This window comes from Phalacrocorax carbo, chromosome 3 (assembly GCF_963921805.1).
Source record: "Phalacrocorax carbo chromosome 3, bPhaCar2.1, whole genome shotgun sequence".
Taxonomy (NCBI): Eukaryota; Metazoa; Chordata; class Aves; order Suliformes; family Phalacrocoracidae; genus Phalacrocorax; species Phalacrocorax carbo.
In genome coordinates, this window is record NC_087515.1 from 102,639,066 (window position 1) to 102,658,266 (window position 19,201).

Sequence of the window (19,201 nt, forward strand, 5' to 3'; positions counted from 1 at the left end):
CATAAACCATGGGATTTCCACAGTTATATATTTGATGAGATTTCTGTCCCTTTCTGTCTCTGAAAATATATGCTGGTGATCAAACAAGACTTAGTGAAGTCCAAATTCAACCAATTCAACTTCAGGAAACTGAGACATTTGGATTAGGAAAAGAACCACTCTACTTTCAAGAGAGATGGCTACCTCCTGAAAGCAATTCACCCCACCTAAGTGCTGACCACAATCAGTGCTAACAAATTGGACTCGTTTGTCTAATACTATGCTTTCTATGTAGGCATTGCTAGTTTGCTGTCACTGTACTAGCCAAACAAACAATGAAATCTCTTTGGCAAATATACTGTCTTCCCATAGACTATATATACACAGCAACAGAATACAAAGATTACTTGGTCCCTCTCATCTTGACCTGGTTTATTTTAATACCAAAGTTCTGCTTTCATAAAAGGCTCACAGTACCTCCTTCTCCAGACAAAAAAAGAGTGGGACAGAAATACATGCGGTCTAAAACTTTTCATCTCACTTTCTTCCCTGGACTTGGTCGTACCGCTGTCATAATGCTACCAGAAAAAAAAAAAAGGTATAGCTAGTGCAGGTTATGTCCTGTTCTTAGTGCTGTAACACAAAATTCTAGTACCTTTCAAAGACTATGATTTTCATTTACTCAATTAGACAGAAGTTTAGCTCTTAATGTTTTATTAATAAGAAGGTGGTTAGGGTCACTGACTAGTGTTCTCCATGAGACAAAACTTCTTAGAAAAGGGTTGCTGTAATTTGAAAATATGGTTTGGCGTGGACTTATCAACATGAGAGATGAGCCAAATTATCAGTGAGTCAGTAGATAAATCATTCCCACAAATCTACCATAATGAATTATATGTGAGACAGCCTTATGGTCTTAACTGCATGAATCATCTGACACCGTCTATCTTTTCCCCATGATCTTCTAATGTATTTCTCTTTGCTGCAAAGTATTTTTGGGCATTGCTCTTTAATTTTTAAACTATACTATCTGATGTTGATTGCCTGACAATAATAAAGTAGATTTTTTTCTCCCCCATGGAAGAAAAAGGAAACTCAACCCAAGGTTTCTTTAGTCAGGAAGAAAATAATTTGGTGGTTTAAGATGTAGGTCGTTGGTTGTTATTCTGAGTCTAAGCTCAAGTGAGGACAAGTGAAGAGGAAGATGAACAGACAAAGTGTCTTCAAAGCCAAAATCTGAGATGTCACTAAAAGTAGTCACTGGTATCTTTTTTAAGCCTTTGGACATTGCACAGGTGAGTCACTTAATTGTGTATTAAATCTTAGACTGCTATTGCTCTGTCTGGCTATCCCCTCAACACAAGTTTTTGCCTCACGTGTCAATTTTATCTCCATTAGTATGGCTTTTTGGGTTAAGAAACACTCAACCAATGTTTTTTTCAGGGTATAGATGTTTCAATGACATTTAATCTGCTGCACTATTGAATTTAAAGCTTTCAGTGAATCATTAATAAAAATAGAGGGGAAATGTGTTTCCAATTAATGTATATCTCTCAGTGTCCTCTTATGAAAGTCCTTTGTCACTCTGAGCACCTTCCAAACACCTAAAAATCTATCTTGTTAATGAAACAGTACCTAAGTCTTTTAATAAAATTATTATTGACCCCTCCAAGCATTAAGGTGACAGTCCATAGATTCGATTGCAGCCAAAGACCTTGGATTTTGGGGCCTTTCTGAATTTTTCAGTGTCAGGGGATCAGCATATACAGCTTTCTGATTGAAGGTATGGATCAGATATTGTAGCTTGGCACTGATACCGAAGTGATGCAGAGGAAAAAGTCTGAGAGACGATTGGTCTGAAGAGGCTGCAAACATTAATGGTGGATACTTTACTTCACTAAGCCTAACTTTGAAAAGATATATATTTGAACTAGAAGTGTAGCTATTTAAGCCAACGTACTTCCTCTATGCTGAAAAGACTGTCATCCTTACACCGTCAACAAATCTGCCTCTTGTTTTCTTTCCCTATGGACACTACATTTTTCTTCTGTCGTCTTCTCCTAGGTAGATCTAAGAAACCCAGAGGAGTAGAAGGAAAAGAAGATTAAAAATAGATGCACCAGTTTTAGAGAGGAGCTGCTGTAGAATAGACTCAACAGGTCTGTCCAGCAACTAGAGCTTAAAAGTACAAATCTGAGAAATAAATCTGCTAACAAGTTCGTCTTTGATGTGAATTCAGTCTACTTTTATTATTACGAGATATTGAGATAAGGACAGTTTCACATGCCATTTTTCAGTCATTAGTCTTCTTAAAGGAAGAGTGGAGCTAAAAAAGTGAAAATTACCAACCTTTGACCAATTTGTCTTCCTTAGGCTCACTTACCATTTGCAGTTTCATTGCACCTCTTTAGCTGGGTTTCATACTGGTAGCATTAACAGTTGACATTATATGTATATATACACATAGAATTATAGAATCATTAAGGTGGGAAAAGACCTTTAGGATCATCAGGTCCAACTGTCAAACCAACACTGCCATGCCTCCTAAACCACGCCCTGAAGTGCCACCTCTACACATCTTTTAAATACCTCCAGGGATGGTGACTCCACCACCTCTCTGGGCAGCCTGTTCCAATGCCTGACAGCCATCTCAGTAAAGAAATTTTTCCTAATACCCAGTCTATACCTCCCCTGACACAGCTTGAAGTTGCTTCCTCTCGTTCTATCACTAATACCTTGGGAGAAGAGACCAAGAACCGCCTTACTACAACCTCCTTTCAGGTAGCTGTAGAGAGCAATAAGGTCTCCCTCAGCCTCCTCTTCTCCAGGCTAAACAACCCCAGTTCCCTCAACCTCTCCTCATAAGACCTGCTCTCCAGACCCTTCACCAGCTTTGCTGCCCTTCTCTGGACACACTCCAGCAACTCAATGTCCTTCTTGTAGTGAGGGGCCCAAAACTGAAACACAATATTCAAGGTGCGGCATCACCAGTGCCGAGTACAGGCACTACTCCTGCTGGCCACACTATTCCTGATGCAAGCCAGGATGCCATTGGCCTGCTTGACCACCTGGGCACACTGCTGGCTCATGTTCAGCTGGCTGTTGACTAACACCCCCAGGTCCTTCACTGTCACGCAGCTCTCCAGCCCTCTTCCCCAAGCCTGTAGCGTTGCATGGGGTTGTTGTGACCCAAGTGCAGGACCCGGCACTTGGCCTTGTTCAGCCTCATGCAATTGGCCTTGGTCCATCGATCCAGCCTCTCCAGGTCCCTTTGTAGAGCCTTCCTACCCTCAAGCAGATCAACTTGGTGTTGTCTGCAAACTTACTGAGGGTGCACTCAATCCCCTTGACCGGATCATTGATAATGATATTAAAGAAAACTGGCCCCAACGCTGAGCCTTGGGGAACCCTGCTCGTGACTGGCCGCCAATTGGATTTATCTCCATTCACCACAACTCTCTGGGCTCAGTCATCCAGCCAGTTTTTTACCCAGGGAAGGGTACACCCGTCCAAGCCATGAGCTGCCAGATCCTTGTATATGTGTGTGTACATATACACAAACATACATATGCAAGACATTTTGAAGATACTATCTTACTATAAATATTATGTACCAGTCAGATGGTCATTTTGTTTTTAAGCTACTTTACAAGTGGGATTCCTCTAGTCTAACCTAGACATTTTAATGTTAGCTGATGTAAGCCTCATGTAACCCCACAGGTTCTTTCATAGTCAACAAAGAGAAATAAGATCCAATAAAACAATTCAGCTCACCTTAAGATAGATACATAGCATAGAGCAGATGAATAGCCATGGAGGAAAAAGGGAATGATGGCTGCCTAGCAGAGACATAAGAATCTTACTTTTACATGTCAAAACTTAGCTGTTATGAATCCCAGTCTCCATTATTCACTTTTTCTGCTTACCTCCCTGTCTCTGGAATACAGGCACAGAAACTGCTTGAGAGATCCAACTCTCTCTAAATGTCAGTGAGGTCAGTCCATCCTGCCTTCAGATCACTGAAAGCCCTATTTCACTGTCCATAGAGACCATGATCAAACCCTAATGGTCTGCTACCCGCAATGAACTCTGCCTGGCTTTTCCACATCTTCCTCTACTGCTTCCATACTGTTCTGTCTTTTCCCATTCTCTCACTGAGCCTGAGGTCACGCAGTACCTCACTGGAGATAGACTAACAGTCCAATCAAAGCTGATTTTATAAATAAAAAGCCTTCAAATGATAGAAGATAACTAGCAATTTCAAGTTGCAGAACAAGGGAAGTCAGTCAATGCATTTACAATCCTTATGATCCAATGATCAGTTAGGCAGTTTATATGTGCATTTCTGGTTTTGTACAAATAGCTGTTGTAAGCTTCACCAAAATTTATTTCCATTTTTTTACTCCATCACTTTATTTGCTGTACAATTAATGAGCAGTTTAAGGCATTCTCAAAAATGTTTCTGAGAGATTACGAATACAAATTCAATATGGTCATTTGTTATTATGGCTGCCTTTTACAAATATTGAATTGCTTTTACAGAAGGCGTTATAAATAAAAAAAATCAGACTACAATAAACATCAACCCACACAAAACTGCATTTTTTACCCTATGTGTCAGCATGGCTCCGCTCTCTCTAAGCAGAATGCAAATAATCATCAATATTTTTATCTGAAGTCCAACTTTAGTGAGAACCTCATCAGTTTTATATTTAGGTGAAGGAGTTTGCATTACCCTTTTCTCAAAAAAAACCCCACCCAAGCTATATGTGAGTGGCAAACACCTCATACCCAGGCCACATATTTTACATTCAAATTAATTCAAACTAATGCATGATATGAAAAAGTGATAGCTTAATCCTGAAGACATTAAAACCTATACAGGAGAGTGTTTTAGACTTCATGGTGCAGAACCACATTTTATGACTGGATATGTCGTTAGAAACTCAGGTACACCTAGCATTGGGCTCAAAGAGCCTCTAACTTGTCAAACTTGAATTCAGTTTTTACAATTAAACACCTCTGCAAATATTTTTATATGGCATAACCTTGGAGATCAGAATACTTACACATTAGACAATGAAAGGACAGGTTATTTTTTATATTGTTAGATCCATTGAATACTTCAGCAGTGTTCAATTAAAGTTAGTAAATAAATCCATTTCTGGCTCAACAACAGAACTCAGAGGGCTGTGATCAACAAAGCAGAGTCTGGATGGAGGCCTGTCACTAGTGGTGTTCCCCAGGGGTCTGTGCTGGGTCCAGTCCTGTTCAGCATATCCATCAATGACCTGGATGATGGGATAGAGTGTCCCCTCAGCAAGTTTGCTGATGATACAGAACTGGGAGGAGTGGCTGATACACCAGAAGGCTGTGCTGCCATTCAGCAAGACCTGGATAGGCTGGAGAGCTGGGCCGAGGGGAACGTCATGAAATTCAACAAGAGCAAGTGCAGGGTCCTGCACCTGGGGAGGAACAACCCCATGCACCGGTACAGGCTGGGGTCTGAACTACTGGAAAGTGGCTTTTTGAGAAGGGCCTGGGAGTGCTGGTGGACAGCAAGGTAGCCATGAGGCAGCCATGTGCCCTTGTGGCCAAGAAGGCCAACGGTATCCTGGGCTGCATTAAAAGGACTGTGGCCAGCAGACTGAGAGAGGTTATCCTCCCCCTCTACTCTGCCCTAGTGAGACCACATTTGGAGTCCTGTGTCGTTTTGGGCCCCTCAATTTAAGAAGGATGTTTAACTCCTTGATCAAGTCCAGCAGAGAGCTATGAAGATGATCAGGACACTGGAGCATCTCCCATATGAGGAAAGGCTGAGATACCTGGGTCTGTTTAGCCTGAAGAAAAGAAGACTGAAGGGGGATTTCATCACTACCTATAAATATCTAAAGGGTGGGTGTCAGGATGATGTGACTAGGCTCTTTTCAATAGTGCCCAATGACAGGACAAGGAGCAATGGGCACAAGCTGGAACACAGGAAGTTCCACCTCAATATGAGAAAGAACTTCTTTCCTGTGAGGGTGACAGAGCAGTGGAACAGGTTGCCCAGGGACATTGTGGAGTCTCTTTCCCTGGAGACAGTCAAAACCCACCTGGAAGTGTTCCTGTGCCCCCTGCTCTAGGTGTGCCTGCTCAAGCAGGGGGTTTGGACAAGGTGATGTCCAGAGGTCCCTTCCAACCCCTACCATTCTGTGATTCTGTGATTCTGTGATTTCGCACATATTGAACTCTGAATCAGGCTGAGGTTTCTTAAATAGCATTGCCTTCAGTTTTCTTCTTTTTCCTTTACTTCTCATGCCCTTTTTCACTGTATCAGACAAGTTGTCTTCCCTCCTCAGTGTTTTGCACTGACCATTCGATGCAATCCTCTGCAGGGAGCTGCCGGTCTCAGTCAAGGTGCTCAGCTTTTTGTTCATGAGTGTCTCCTTGCCTAAGGGCTGCTATCTTTTCCTTGCACAGCCTATCGGTTCCCATTTAAATCGTCATCCACTTCAGCACATTAATAGCCTTCCTCCTCTCTCCCTCCTTAGTCATCGCTTTGCCCTCCTATGTCATTCTGGCTTAATCACTCACCTCAGCAGGTTATTCAGCATGTATTTGGGGCAGCACATCTGAAGGAATAGCTGTCATCACCCTATGCTTGCATCAAGCATGCTTCATAGCCCTCCCAACACCTACGCTCACAACCTCACAACAGCTCATCCCTCAACTGAGGTATTCAAATTGCATTGCAAATTTTACTGTCTAATTTTACTGGTTTCTCATGGCCCTTCAGATATACCTTAAATACATACACACAAACCAATACATACCTGCTGTCCTTCATAAACATCTTTTCCTAATTCAGTTCTCCATTTTTCCACACTAAATTCCAGTTTCTCTCTTTCATTGCTTCACAACATTCACTATAAGCATACTTCAGGAGCTTTTCCTCTGCTAGCCTGTGTCAATACTTTTGTAACAATATAGGGTCAAGGATGATCTTGCATAAGCCTGCTGCTTCTCTCTGCTGCTGAGCCACTATTAGGCACACTCTTATAATTCATAGCCAGCAGTTTCCACAACCATAGACATTTCCATTTACAGAAATGTCCTTTACAAGGATATCTTCACTAAGATCACAAGCACAAAATGAACTTTATTTCACTTTATTTCTTGAACTACATGTTGAAGATACTCTCAGTAATCTTCCTAGCACAGGCCTGAATCATTGGTTTTTTATATACTAGATCACCTATAAAATATTTGTTTGAGACTCTCCAGTCATTTTTCTGTGTAACTTCTTGCTTGGTGATTTAATAAATTCATCCTTGCATATTCCCTCCATGTCAAAGAATAAAGCCCCATGGTGTGTTCTGTAATTCAAGTGTATATGATATTAGACACTTGTCGTCTTAATATAGTGGCATTGGTCTACATTTGAAGAGAAATCCACTAGTGTATTATACACACACCTCTGCAGCAGTTTCAGTCCTGAGTATGTATTCCTTGTGCATCTCAAATAAAATCAGCAGCATCCCAGCAGGCATTGATTTCTGTTTGGGGCATAGAGAGCCCAGATTGCTGTGCCAGTAAGCTGTGCTTGTTAATTAGGAGGCAATTTTTATGTTTCCATTTGCATTCTGCTTGGTGACATGTTTGGAGGAAATCGTGTCAGTTTTGTTCGCAACTTGATGTGTATGTGGAATATTTGTAAATACTCAGCAAAACATTTTATTCTATAAACCAGCATATTTGAAGTTTTAGCGCAAATGTTAGAGTAGATTAAAAGACAATGGGTCTATACCTCTTTCCAGTGTTCTCTCAAATTCTCAGATATGTGAAAATGAAACAACAATCTTATGTTGGGAGCTAACAGTGCTCCACCTATGACAGTGAAACCTCTGGGTTCCAGACTGGTCATTGACATTTGTCTACTTTCATGACTGTCAGAAGAAAAGGGTAAAAGAATATGCTTTACTCACCCAAGGAGTTTGACTGAATGAGTTTTCCATTTAGATCCTGCTTTCTGGGAGTGTCTATAGATTCCCTCTTTGTAAAGGAAAAAATCTTCATACACTTTCATTATAGCTAAAAAACAATAGGAAAAATCAGCACAGCCAGCAAATATTGCTTCTGTTCTTGTTTGCTCCTTGCATTTTACCAGTGAGATTTTTGTTGTGGTGTTATGTTGCAATTGCACTACATACACTAATTGCTCAGAAGTTCTCTGCTGTTAGTGATCAGAGGGAAATATTCCAACAGAGTTCTCTCAAAGGTCTCTTTTCAAGTTAATTGGGTTTCCCTGTCATGGAAACTCCCTATCATGGATATCTTCCAATACAGTAAGAAGAAATATTGCCTCATGTAAGCTTACATAAGTTTTCTCAGTTCCAGTGAACTCCAATTCAATAACACAAATCTCCTCAATGTTCATGTATAAAATCCTCAGTTCTGAAAAACATCTGCATATTCAAGAAAAGTATTTAACAGACAGGGTATATCCTGTGAAATATGGTGGAGTGATATGTGTGCTTTTTTCTGAAACTCAGATAGAGTTCATTAAGTACACTGCAATCTCCTTATGGAAAACTAGATTGTCTGTATACATGTTTGTCCTGATTTTCAGTTCAAGCATGGGAAAAACCAAACCAAAAGCCTTTGTGTCCATAAAAATGTAAGGCCAAAGAGCTGATTAACTGGAAATTTTGTGCCAGAGAATGAAGACTACATTTTGCATTTTATGTCTATTAATTATTCCCTAGGAATATCAGTCAGTTGTGTTTTTTAAGAAAAATGCTTTGGGTTTCTTTTCCACATTTGTTCTGCCACCTTAATACCATTTGCTTTGCGATATGGTGGGCTAGCAGATCCAGACAAATGCAAATATTTTCCTCGTCTACATTACCTTTAGATTCCAGTGAATGAGAAACATTAAATACAAGTTTAACCTCAGCTTACATTTAGCTTATGATTTTAACAGTCTTAGACTGCCACAGAGTTTGGAACATGAGAATTAGTGAAACCTTGTTTCCTAAAGTCTTGCACCTTGGGAATTCCATAAAGTACAAATTTCACTGAATATTTTCATGTGGTTGGAGCATTTATAACATATGTGCCTGATATAGATCTCTGGTATCCAATAAGGTGAGCTCATGCTTCAGTCTTTTCGGTCTGGTACACTTCCAAATTTCTTTTTCCTGTCTGAATATTTTCATAAACTTGAGGGAAATTAACCATCTTTACAACCTCTTGGCCTCTATCATACTTGGCTAAAACAGAAAACATTCAAAAATTTTAGGGGATGAAAGACAATAGCTCAAAACATTGTCAAATGAGCCATTTGCCCAGGAAACATAAGTAGAAATATACTTTGCTAATGAGGTCACTCACATAAAAAATGTGTGCTGATAGCAACACACAGGGAATAAGCAGCCATGATGCTACCTAGGTGGCAAGACTGGCGGAGAGATATAGCATTTAAATCAGAAAAAAATTGAAATGCTTTTCATGAATAATGTTACCGCTTCTGCCGAGCTGCCTGAAGAACCAGAGCTCACACATATTAACAGCAACAGACCAAGTGGAAAATAGCACAAACTTTATTCTTGGTTTCTAGCTGTAAGCTCAGGACTCCATTAGAGCTACCTGCAAGGGTTTCCCCTCTCCCTCTGCCCCAGGCTTACCAGTGTATAGAGCCAGGGCTTTAACTCCTGCGGACGTCCCTGCAGCACTATGTAAAATACCAGCTGTTGAGGTTTCTGAGCTGCAGAGGAGACTGTGGAGGGAGAGCTTTAAAGAAGTACAAAGGAACAGAAACTGGCCTTAGTCCAGATGAGGGTGTCAGAGGAGTGAAAGGGATGAGTCATTAAAAAAATTACTGTGGACCCTTCCCTGGATCTTGTTTTGATACCTTGGCCAAAGGGAGGCAAAGAAACGGGTGTGAATACAAGGACTGCAAAATTCACTCCTCCCACAGGAGGTCTGAGGTTAGAAGTTCACATTTATCATCAGGCTGAGACAGGAGAAGGTAGTTTCATTTCTAAATCACATTGTTCTTTCAAATCAAGGTCTGTATGTTCAGTTTCAGAAAACAATTTGTTCTTTATCAGCAACTCTAAATCAAACACATGTTCTTGGGTCTGTGAGAAACATCACACCTAAATTATTTCCACTGAAATGAAATAGAAAATTTTGAAGTGTGTTTCCAGAATAACTTTAGTCCACATGAGAGAATCTCATCCATGATTACATTTTATATCTACATTTAGTGTGTGTATATATTGTGTATATATGTATATATTTGTATATATATGTAAATATGTATATGTATATCTATATGCATATACACTTAAATCAGGAGCTGAAAATGGTATAGTCTTTGGAGTTAAGTGGGCTGGGTACATGAAGTGTAGGGTGGACAGAGAGGTGATAATTCAAAATCAAGTACTGAGATATTTTTATTTATTCAGTGAGTTTGTCCTTTATGGACTGTGACTTGGACAGGATGAGATGATCACAGTCTACCAGTCAATGTTGTTCCCTCCCATGTGGAAGAGACTTTGCATTTTCCAAGATGAATGGATTAATTATTAATGAATCAGAAGAGGTAGCAATTTTCATAATGTTGACTGTAGCTCATGCATGAGTACCTCAGTCATGCTGAGCTGTCAGATCTATGCATATAAATGCAGCAGATTATAAGATTAATTCCACTATGGATTCTTCTGCATAAAATTCTTAGATAAGGATCTAAGACATATGAAGATACAAAAAGCTAATAGTAGTTGCTACAAAAGGAACTAAACTGTAGCGCTGTACATTAATGTAACCTAGCGTTTTCTCCAGATCTTTTTCTTGTGTCAGCAAATTAAATACCTTTTTTTCCCCAAGATCATGAAACCTGAACTTGTAATTTTGTAGGGTCAAAACTTTCATGTGCTGCCAACAATGTGTTAGCTTTTCCTTTGATTGAGACTAACTAATGTGACAGAAAGGATTATTTTCCTACATCAACACTATTACTATTAGACTGTCCTAAAGTCCATTAAAAAAAAAAAAAAAAAGATGAATGGGCAATACCAGCTTATTCATGTAAATGTTTTCAAAGCATTAATGAAACTTCACTATGTTCATTTGAAAATGAATTTTTTTTAAAAATAGTGTTTCATCATTTGCATCTGACAGCGCTAATTGCTCAGTTCCTCTACCATATAAAACAATGACGTATGTCATTCTGACTTGAAAGGTGTACAACATGAAGTTTTCAATTATATTCCTACATCTACTCTTTCACAATTGTTTTAAAAAATTTCTTAACTTTGAATATGCCAGAAAATCCAAGTACATCTATCATCAAACAGGATGATTTTCTACATTATGATCTTGAAAAGATCTTGAATGTTTTCCATCTGTTGCCTATTCCATTGCTTAGAACATTAGAGAAGACTGGCCATAAGCACTTTGTAAGCTTTTGAGGAATAACAAGTGAATGAATAATAGGAAAATCACTTTCAGTATCTGAAGATCATTTGCAGAATATTTTGGAAAAAAAAAGTATTTTATGGTTTTAAAATCAGAATTATGCCCTGATCGCATTTGTAGTAAAAGATAGAAAGGAGAACCAGGGACAAATTATTGGGTCATAACTGTGACTCATTTAAAAATATCATCATAACAAAAAGAAAAAATGGAAGGTGATTTCACTCAGTGATATACACCATCAGTTATATATTCTTTAGATCTTGATTTTTCCACATACAGCATTACCTTAACCTGATACAGACATTTTCTCTGAAAAAGCGATGACATTTCAAAAAAACATATGAATTATTGAGTGGTTAAAACCTAACTAATGGTTGAATATAGATTATTTTATGTGGAAGATTTAGTACTGACAGATTAATCTGGCAAACTCCGTATAGATGGACTACAAATGCAATATTAGATAGATGTCTGAAATTTTATCTTGAGGATTCTAATTTTTTTAATTTTTCTTAAAACAAGTGGAAATTATTGTGCTCTAGATCAAATGTAGAATGGGAAAGAATATTTTCCTTGAGCAAACAAACTTGGGCAGAACAAAAAAGACTGATAATATTGATCTTGTTAAGTCTGAGCTTTAGATTAATTGCAACTGCCCACATAAAGAGCTTTAATGAGTAATTTCAACTCCATGATGCACTGAAATGAATTAAATCTAATAACCAAGACCATTTCAATAATAATTTGGAGGTTATGATAATTTATTATATAATTGAGGGCAGTAGAAATGCAAAAGTCCCCTGAAGTAAAATACTTTGTTTTTGCATTAGCCACCCATCCAAGAGGTATGGACATCCCTCACCATGACCTTTCCCCCTCACCCCAAAACCCACATGCCTCAACCTCTCCAGTTACACTGGCATGGGGTGTGAGTAGGAACCTTGCATTTTCAGGTACTGCCAGCACCATCCATGACTGCAAATGGACAGTATCCAGGCTAAACCACTCTTCTGCAGTCCCTCACTCCCTGCTGAAGTCTCTTTATTTCTCTAAGTGGTCAGGGATCTTTGTTGCAGGGTTCAGCAGAAAACTGCCCTCTACAACCAACAAGAGCATTTGGGCTCTGAAAGGGGAAATTCTGGGAGTATTCCAGCACTGAATGATTTGCTGGAGGGCCCATTTTCTCCAGCCTTGCCTTCAGAGGAGAGCAGGCTTGCTGGGTTGGCCTCAGCCAGTGGGGGCATCGATCCCGGCCCTAGAGAGCAGAGTTTTGCTAACATTCAAGTCCTGCACAGCCCCAAATTGCTGTTTCACCAATGATAAAAGAACTGTCACAGAAAAAAGACACATTTCCAGCACACAGATTTTGCACATATTTTCAACAAATCCAGCTCAAGGTCATTTTACTCATCACAGATTCTGACGCAGTATAGCTGCCTTTAGGGTACTACTTGACCACCAGACATCCCCAGATGAACTACAGTGTATATGTCTGTTTTATTCACTGTGGAATGCAGTTTGTGTTTTCTAATGTTTTGATACAAGGACATTACACATTTTAATTATTTCAGTAATAATAGTATCATCTTCCAAACTTACCATACCTTGCACTGGTCCTTTGTCCATGATTTCTTTCATTATATCGGTTTCCTGAGGGGAGGAGAGAGCAACAGTAGTGAGGGCAAGAGAAGATAATATATTCCATTAAATAAAATTAAACTTCATACTAATTTATGATTGTGTACATATATATATGTTATAAATGTACTTGTATTTCTGCTAGAGAATATTTGGCTTACCAACTGAATATAACCTTCAGAAATACATTTAAGGAACACTAATGCACAGTTATGACTGCATACTTTCTTTTCTAACTTCAATTTCTATAGGACCACAAAGGAGCAGCTTTGAAGACATAATGTAAAACTGAGAAACTGTGAAGAATTTAAACTCTTCTGAAAATATAAGGGCAATATAAAGGAAAATTCACAGCTCTAGTCTTCAAGTAAAGTGAACACATTTCCATATGCCAGATAATTTTCAAGCCACAAAGGAGAAAAATGGGTGAGACAATGGATGAAGAGCATGAACTTACTTTTGAGGACACCCTGTAGTGAGATGCACACCGGTATAACCGATTGGATTCTTCTAAAGCATTGGGACATGGCCCATTTGTATGGTTTTTTCCATGTTCACTTGACACGTAACAGTGATTTTCACCTGATGGCTCCAGGTGATTGTTCCAAAATGATGGATAACAAGCATAGGATACAACCCTATTCAGACATATATATTAAAAAAGAAAAAAGTTTGCTTAAACATTTTTGCAGTTTTATTTCAAACTTTTAACTATTTTACAACTGTCACATTTCAGGTAAATTTACAGAGTCCCTCATTCTTCAAAAGTGTGAATGTCTCATATCTTCAACTAGAAGGCATGTGTTTCAATTCATATGCATGATGTTTTTGATTAAGTTTCAGTTGCAGTAGTCCTCTCCCCACCCATCTCCAAAGAGAGGTAGCATAGAAAATGTATTTCAGCACTTGTCACCTAGTACGTTCATCTCACTAATGATACATGAAGGTTCACACTGAATAAGATCAATAAATTACCAATGTTGTCAACAGGATCCATTTAGCAAAAATGGCTTGTATACCTACATTTGCAGCAGAAAATTTGTAAGGGAAATGAACCATTTTCTAGTTTTATCTACATTTCTACAGGAACGTTGGTGAAAAGCTACAGGTCTTTTTATTTCTTTTAGCTAAAAACTCTCTGACCTTCCATTTTTCTGACAATATAAAGGGAATATTTGCTCACATTTCTGTGAAAATTGTTAGGATAAAAAGTCCTTTATTTGTTTTTCCAGTGGGTACAAATAATTGGTGCCCTGTTGGCATATGAGTAAATGTGGTGCTTCTTCCCAAGAAGGGTATAACTCTTAGTGATTGATAGCAACAGCTTAATTGATATAACAACAAACTTATGGAGGGAGTGTACCTCCTTAAAAGAGAGCTGAACCCCTACTACTAGAAATACATGGGTGATAAGTACAAGTGAGAACACAGCCTCAAAATCTTTTGAGCACTTCTAAGCACTGAGTTTTCGGTAAGTTAACGAACAATCCAACCACAGAGTGGTACTAGGGGAAGCATTCGGACAGGGGCTGGTGACTGTGTTCCTCCATCTTGTTTCACAGGGGGAAATAAAAATAATAAATTATCTGGAGTGATGCTAGGAGAAGGGACTTTGGCCAGGTTGAAACACTGACAAAAGATACGACATGGAACAGGTGAGATTGGTGTAGGTATCAGAGAGGTGGGACTTACTGCAGTTTTACAATACTGCTATTTTAAAGTAATGTTCAGGCTATTCCTTCCCTAATGGAAAGATAGTTTTGTGCATGGAAGTGAATCTGGACCAAAGGACAGAGACCAACTTTGTGACTTATAAATATATAGCATCCATAGTGTGCACAGAAGGCTGGGGACTATCCCCAGAGGGCTCAGGCCACAGTGCTCCTTCTGTCAGTTCCTAGTTATTGAGAGCAATGAACCTCTCAAGGTAACTAAAATGACAGATTGTGCCATGATATCACAGGGGTATGTGTCCGGTCACTACAGCTCCTGTAAACATCTCAGCTATTTCTTAAAAAATCATCTATTTGAAAATGTTTTCTAAATGCTGAGAGAGTTTTTGCTCACATATACAGCAGCTAAATTTTTCCTACTACTTACTAAAAATTTGCATTAAATCTTTCAGTTTCAAGGTTTTTGAGTTTATGTACAGGATATATGACTTCTTTTTAACACTTTCAAATTAAATTGTATATTCTACAGAGATGTTATTTTAAAAATATTAAGCCAGTAATCACTGGGCAGTTTCTATTCTAACAAAGATTTCAAAACCACAAAAATCCATTTATGAAAAGAGTCATGGGGGAAATGTGCAATAGGAAATATGTGAATTGTATTTATTTTTGTAAATGAAACAAAGGAAAATCTTTGAATAACAAAGAACATTTCATCTGTCCAACACTTTTCTGGTTGCAGGCTTCAAAGGCTCAAAGGCATTTAACACTGATGTTGTCAGAGGAGTGATTGTGGGTGAGCTGTGATAACTCAGCTGAGACTTAAACCCATCTCAATCTTGGATCCTAAAATCTCTGAAGTGCTAAATTAAATGAGCTTTGAAGCACAGGTTAAGACCCCTCATTGCATCCAAGAATGGAGAGGCGTGTTGAAAAAAGGAGATGGTTTCAAGGAAAGGTAAGGAGGGGTTTTAATTCTTTACCTTGGTGATATTTCAAATGAACTGCTGCTTCATACAGCAAGTTTCTTTCTTTCAAGTAACTTATCCTGAACTGTTCAGCTGTTTTGATTGTTTGACTAAATGAACATCCTTTTTGCTTCAATAAAATGAAGGAAACAAAGCATATATCTAAAATGCGCTTACTAGCAATCTGAAATACTCAAATAAAGGCACAACATATCTTACACTTACTATTTTATCCTTTTTATGAGATATTGGAACCTTCTAGTTTTCTATGTTATAATGAAAGATGTTTCCAAAACAATACACACATTTCTGTGATAACGCCATGGAGGCTTATGAAAGTGTTTCTTTTAAAGAGCATAATTACATAGTTCACTGAAGCAGAGTATTTCAAAATAAGCAGTCCTATAAAATGGAATTGTATTTAAGAAACTCACCAATTACACTGAACCTGAAAAACTGAAAACTGTATTTTCATGCAATATGGAGGATAATTATATTTGCCTGCGTATACTTAGTTGTCAGGATTCTTACAAGATGAGCACATATATGCTTCAGCTACTTTCAATAAGGCATGGCATTTTTTCCCATTAGTGTTTGGTGGTAGAAAAATTAAACCTGAGGAGAATGTCTTTTTGCTTACCAAATTCTTTCTGCCCAAACTAGACCAACCCACCCAGTAGCTATAAAGAACAAAAATTCTGCCTATAAGAAATGGGATTGTTCATCTAAGGTTGTTACACTGTTACTACTTAGATCTTCAGACTACTCACTGGCAAACCTTTTAAATCCCTTCTGAATGTCTGAAGGTATTCTGGATTCCCAGATTTCCAATGGGGATTGGTAAGTATTTAGGCCAAATATACATGGCTTGCTATTACTCATTTTAAAATTTATTATGCTTTGTTACTATTGCTGGGGAGAAGGAAACATTTGCCTATATATGCGTACATATATATATGTTTATCAAATGTATCTATATAGAATCAGAGAATCATAGAATCATTAAGGTGGGAAAAGACCTTTAGGATCATCAGGTCCAACTGTCAAACCAACACTGCCATGCCTCCTAAACCACGCCCTGAAGTGCCACCTCTACACATCTTTTAAATACCTCCAGGGATGGTGACTCCACCACCTCTCTGGGCAGCCTGTTCCAATGCCTGACAGCCATCTCAGTAAAGAAATTTTTCCTAATACCCAGTCTATACCTCCCCTGACACAGCTTGAAGTTGCTTCCTCTCGTTCTATCACTAATACCTTGGGAGAAGAGACCAAGAACCGCCTTACTACAACCTCCTTTCAGGTAGCTGTAGAGAGCAGTCTCCCTCAGCCTCCTCTTCTCCAGGCTAAACAACCCCAGTTCCCTCAACCTCTCCTCATAAGACCTGCTCTCCAGACCCTTCACCAGCTTTGCTGCCCTTCTCTAGACACGCTCCAGCAGTCCAATGTCCTTCTTGTAGTGAGGGGCCCAAAACTGAAACACAATATTCAAGGTGCGGCATCACCAGTGCCGAGTACAGGCACTACTCCTGCTGGCCACACTATTCCTGATACAAGCCAGGATGCCGTTAGCCTTCTTGGCCACCTGGGCACACTGCTGGCTCATGTTCAGCCGGCTGTTGACCAACACCCCCAGGTCCTTCACTGTCACGCAGCTTTCCAGCCACTCTCCCCCAAACCTGCAGCATTGCATGGGGTTGTTGTGACCCAAGTGCAGGACCCGGCACTTGGCCTTCTTCAGCCTCATGCAATTGGCCTTGGTCCATCGATCCAGCCTCTCCAGGTCCCTTTGTAGAGCCTTCCTACCCTCAAGCAGATCAACTTGGTGTTGTCTGCAAACTTACTGAGGGTGCACTCAATCCGCTTGACCGGATCATTGATAATGATATTAAAGAAAACTGGCCCCGACACTGAGCCTTGGGGAACCCTGCTCGTGACTGGCCGCCAATTGGATTTATCTCCATTCACCACAACTCTCTGGGCTCAGTCATCCAGCCAGTTTTTTACCCAGGGAAGGGTACACCCATCCAAGCCATGAGCTGCCATCTTCTCTAGGAGGATGCTGTGGGAGACAGTATCAAAGGTTTTACTGAAGTCCAGGCAGACAACATCCACTGCCTTTCTCTCACGCACCAGGCAGGTCACCCGTTCTTAGAAGGAGATCAGGTTGGTCAGGCAGGACCTTCCTTTCATGAAGCCATGCTGATTGGGCCTGATCCCCTGGCTGTCCTGCACATGCTTGGTGAGCTCACTCAGGATGAACCGCTCCATAACCTTCCCAGGTACCGAGGTCAGGCTGACAGGCCTGTAGTTCCCTGGATTCTCCTTCAGGCCCCTTTTGTAGATGGGCATCACATTGGCAAGCCTCCAGTTGTCTGGGACCTCCCATGTTAACCAGGACCGCTGATATATGACGGAGAGTGGCTTGGTGAGCTGCTCCGCCAGCACGCTCAGTACTCTTGGGTGGATCCCATCCAGCCCCATAGACTTGTGAGTGTCCAGGTGGAGCAGCAGGTCATAAACTGCTTCCTCTTGGATTATGGGGTTTTATTCTGCTCCTTGTCCCTGCCTGCCAGCTCAGGGGGCTGAAAACCTTGGGGATAACTATTCTTACTCTTAAAGACTGAGGCAAAGAAGGCATTAAATGCCTCAGCCTTTTCCTCATCCTCAGTTGCAATGTTCCCCTCCACATCTGATAGAGGATGGAGATTCTCTTGGTTCACTTTTTGTAGTTAATATAGTTGTAATATCATTTTTTGTTATCCCTTACAGCAGTGGCCAGGCTGAGTTCTAGCTGGGCTTTTGCTTGACTAATTTTCTCCCTGCAAGACCTAACGAGGTCTCTGTACTCTTCTTGTGTTACCTGCCCCTTTTTCCAAAAGTGGTAGACTCTCCTTTCTTTCCTGTGTCAACAGAAGCTCCCTGTTCATCCAGGCCTGCTGTCTTCCGCACCAGTTCGTCTTGCGGCACCTGGGGACAGCCTGCTCCTGTGCCTGCAAGACTTCCTTCTTGAAGAAAGCCCAGACTTCCTGGACTCCTTTGCCCTTCAGGACTTCCTCCTAAGGAAGTCTCCCAGCCAGTGTCCTGAACAGGCCATAGTCTGACCTCCTGAAGTCCATGGCAGTGGTTCTGCTCACCCTTCTTCTTACTTCACCAAGGATTGAGAACTCAATCATATCATGGTCACTAAGCCTGAGATGGCCTCTGACCACCACATCTTCCACCAGTCCTTCTCAGTTTGTGAACAGGAGGCCAAGTAAGGCACCTCCTCTGGGAGGCTCACTTACCAGCTGCATCAGGAAGTTATCTCCCACACACTCCAGGAACCTCCTAGACCATTTCTTCTCTGCTGTGTTGTATTCCCAGCAGATATCTGGTAAATTGAAGTCCCCGACTAGAACAAGGGCAACCGATTGTGATAATTCCTCCAGCTGCTTGTGGAACACTTCATCTACCTCTTTGTTCTGGCTGGGTGCT

General features: G+C 40.1%; 1 protein-coding gene across 2 annotated transcripts in view; it reads right to left on the bottom strand.

Moving 5' to 3' along the window:
- The window catches only part of TINAG (tubulointerstitial nephritis antigen), a 53,218-nt gene that overhangs the window by 11,562 nt on the left and 22,455 nt on the right, over positions 1 to 19,201 (bottom strand). For both annotated transcript variants that reach the window (XM_064447893.1, XM_064447895.1), the window contains exons 7-9: positions 13,541 to 13,721; positions 13,050 to 13,095; positions 7,947 to 8,052 (exon numbers count right to left, since the gene is read on the bottom strand). In XM_064447893.1, the coding sequence (XP_064303963.1) occupies positions 7,947 to 8,052; positions 13,050 to 13,095; positions 13,541 to 13,721 (333 nt within the window). The remainder of the gene's footprint in view (positions 1 to 7,946; positions 8,053 to 13,049; positions 13,096 to 13,540; positions 13,722 to 19,201) is intronic.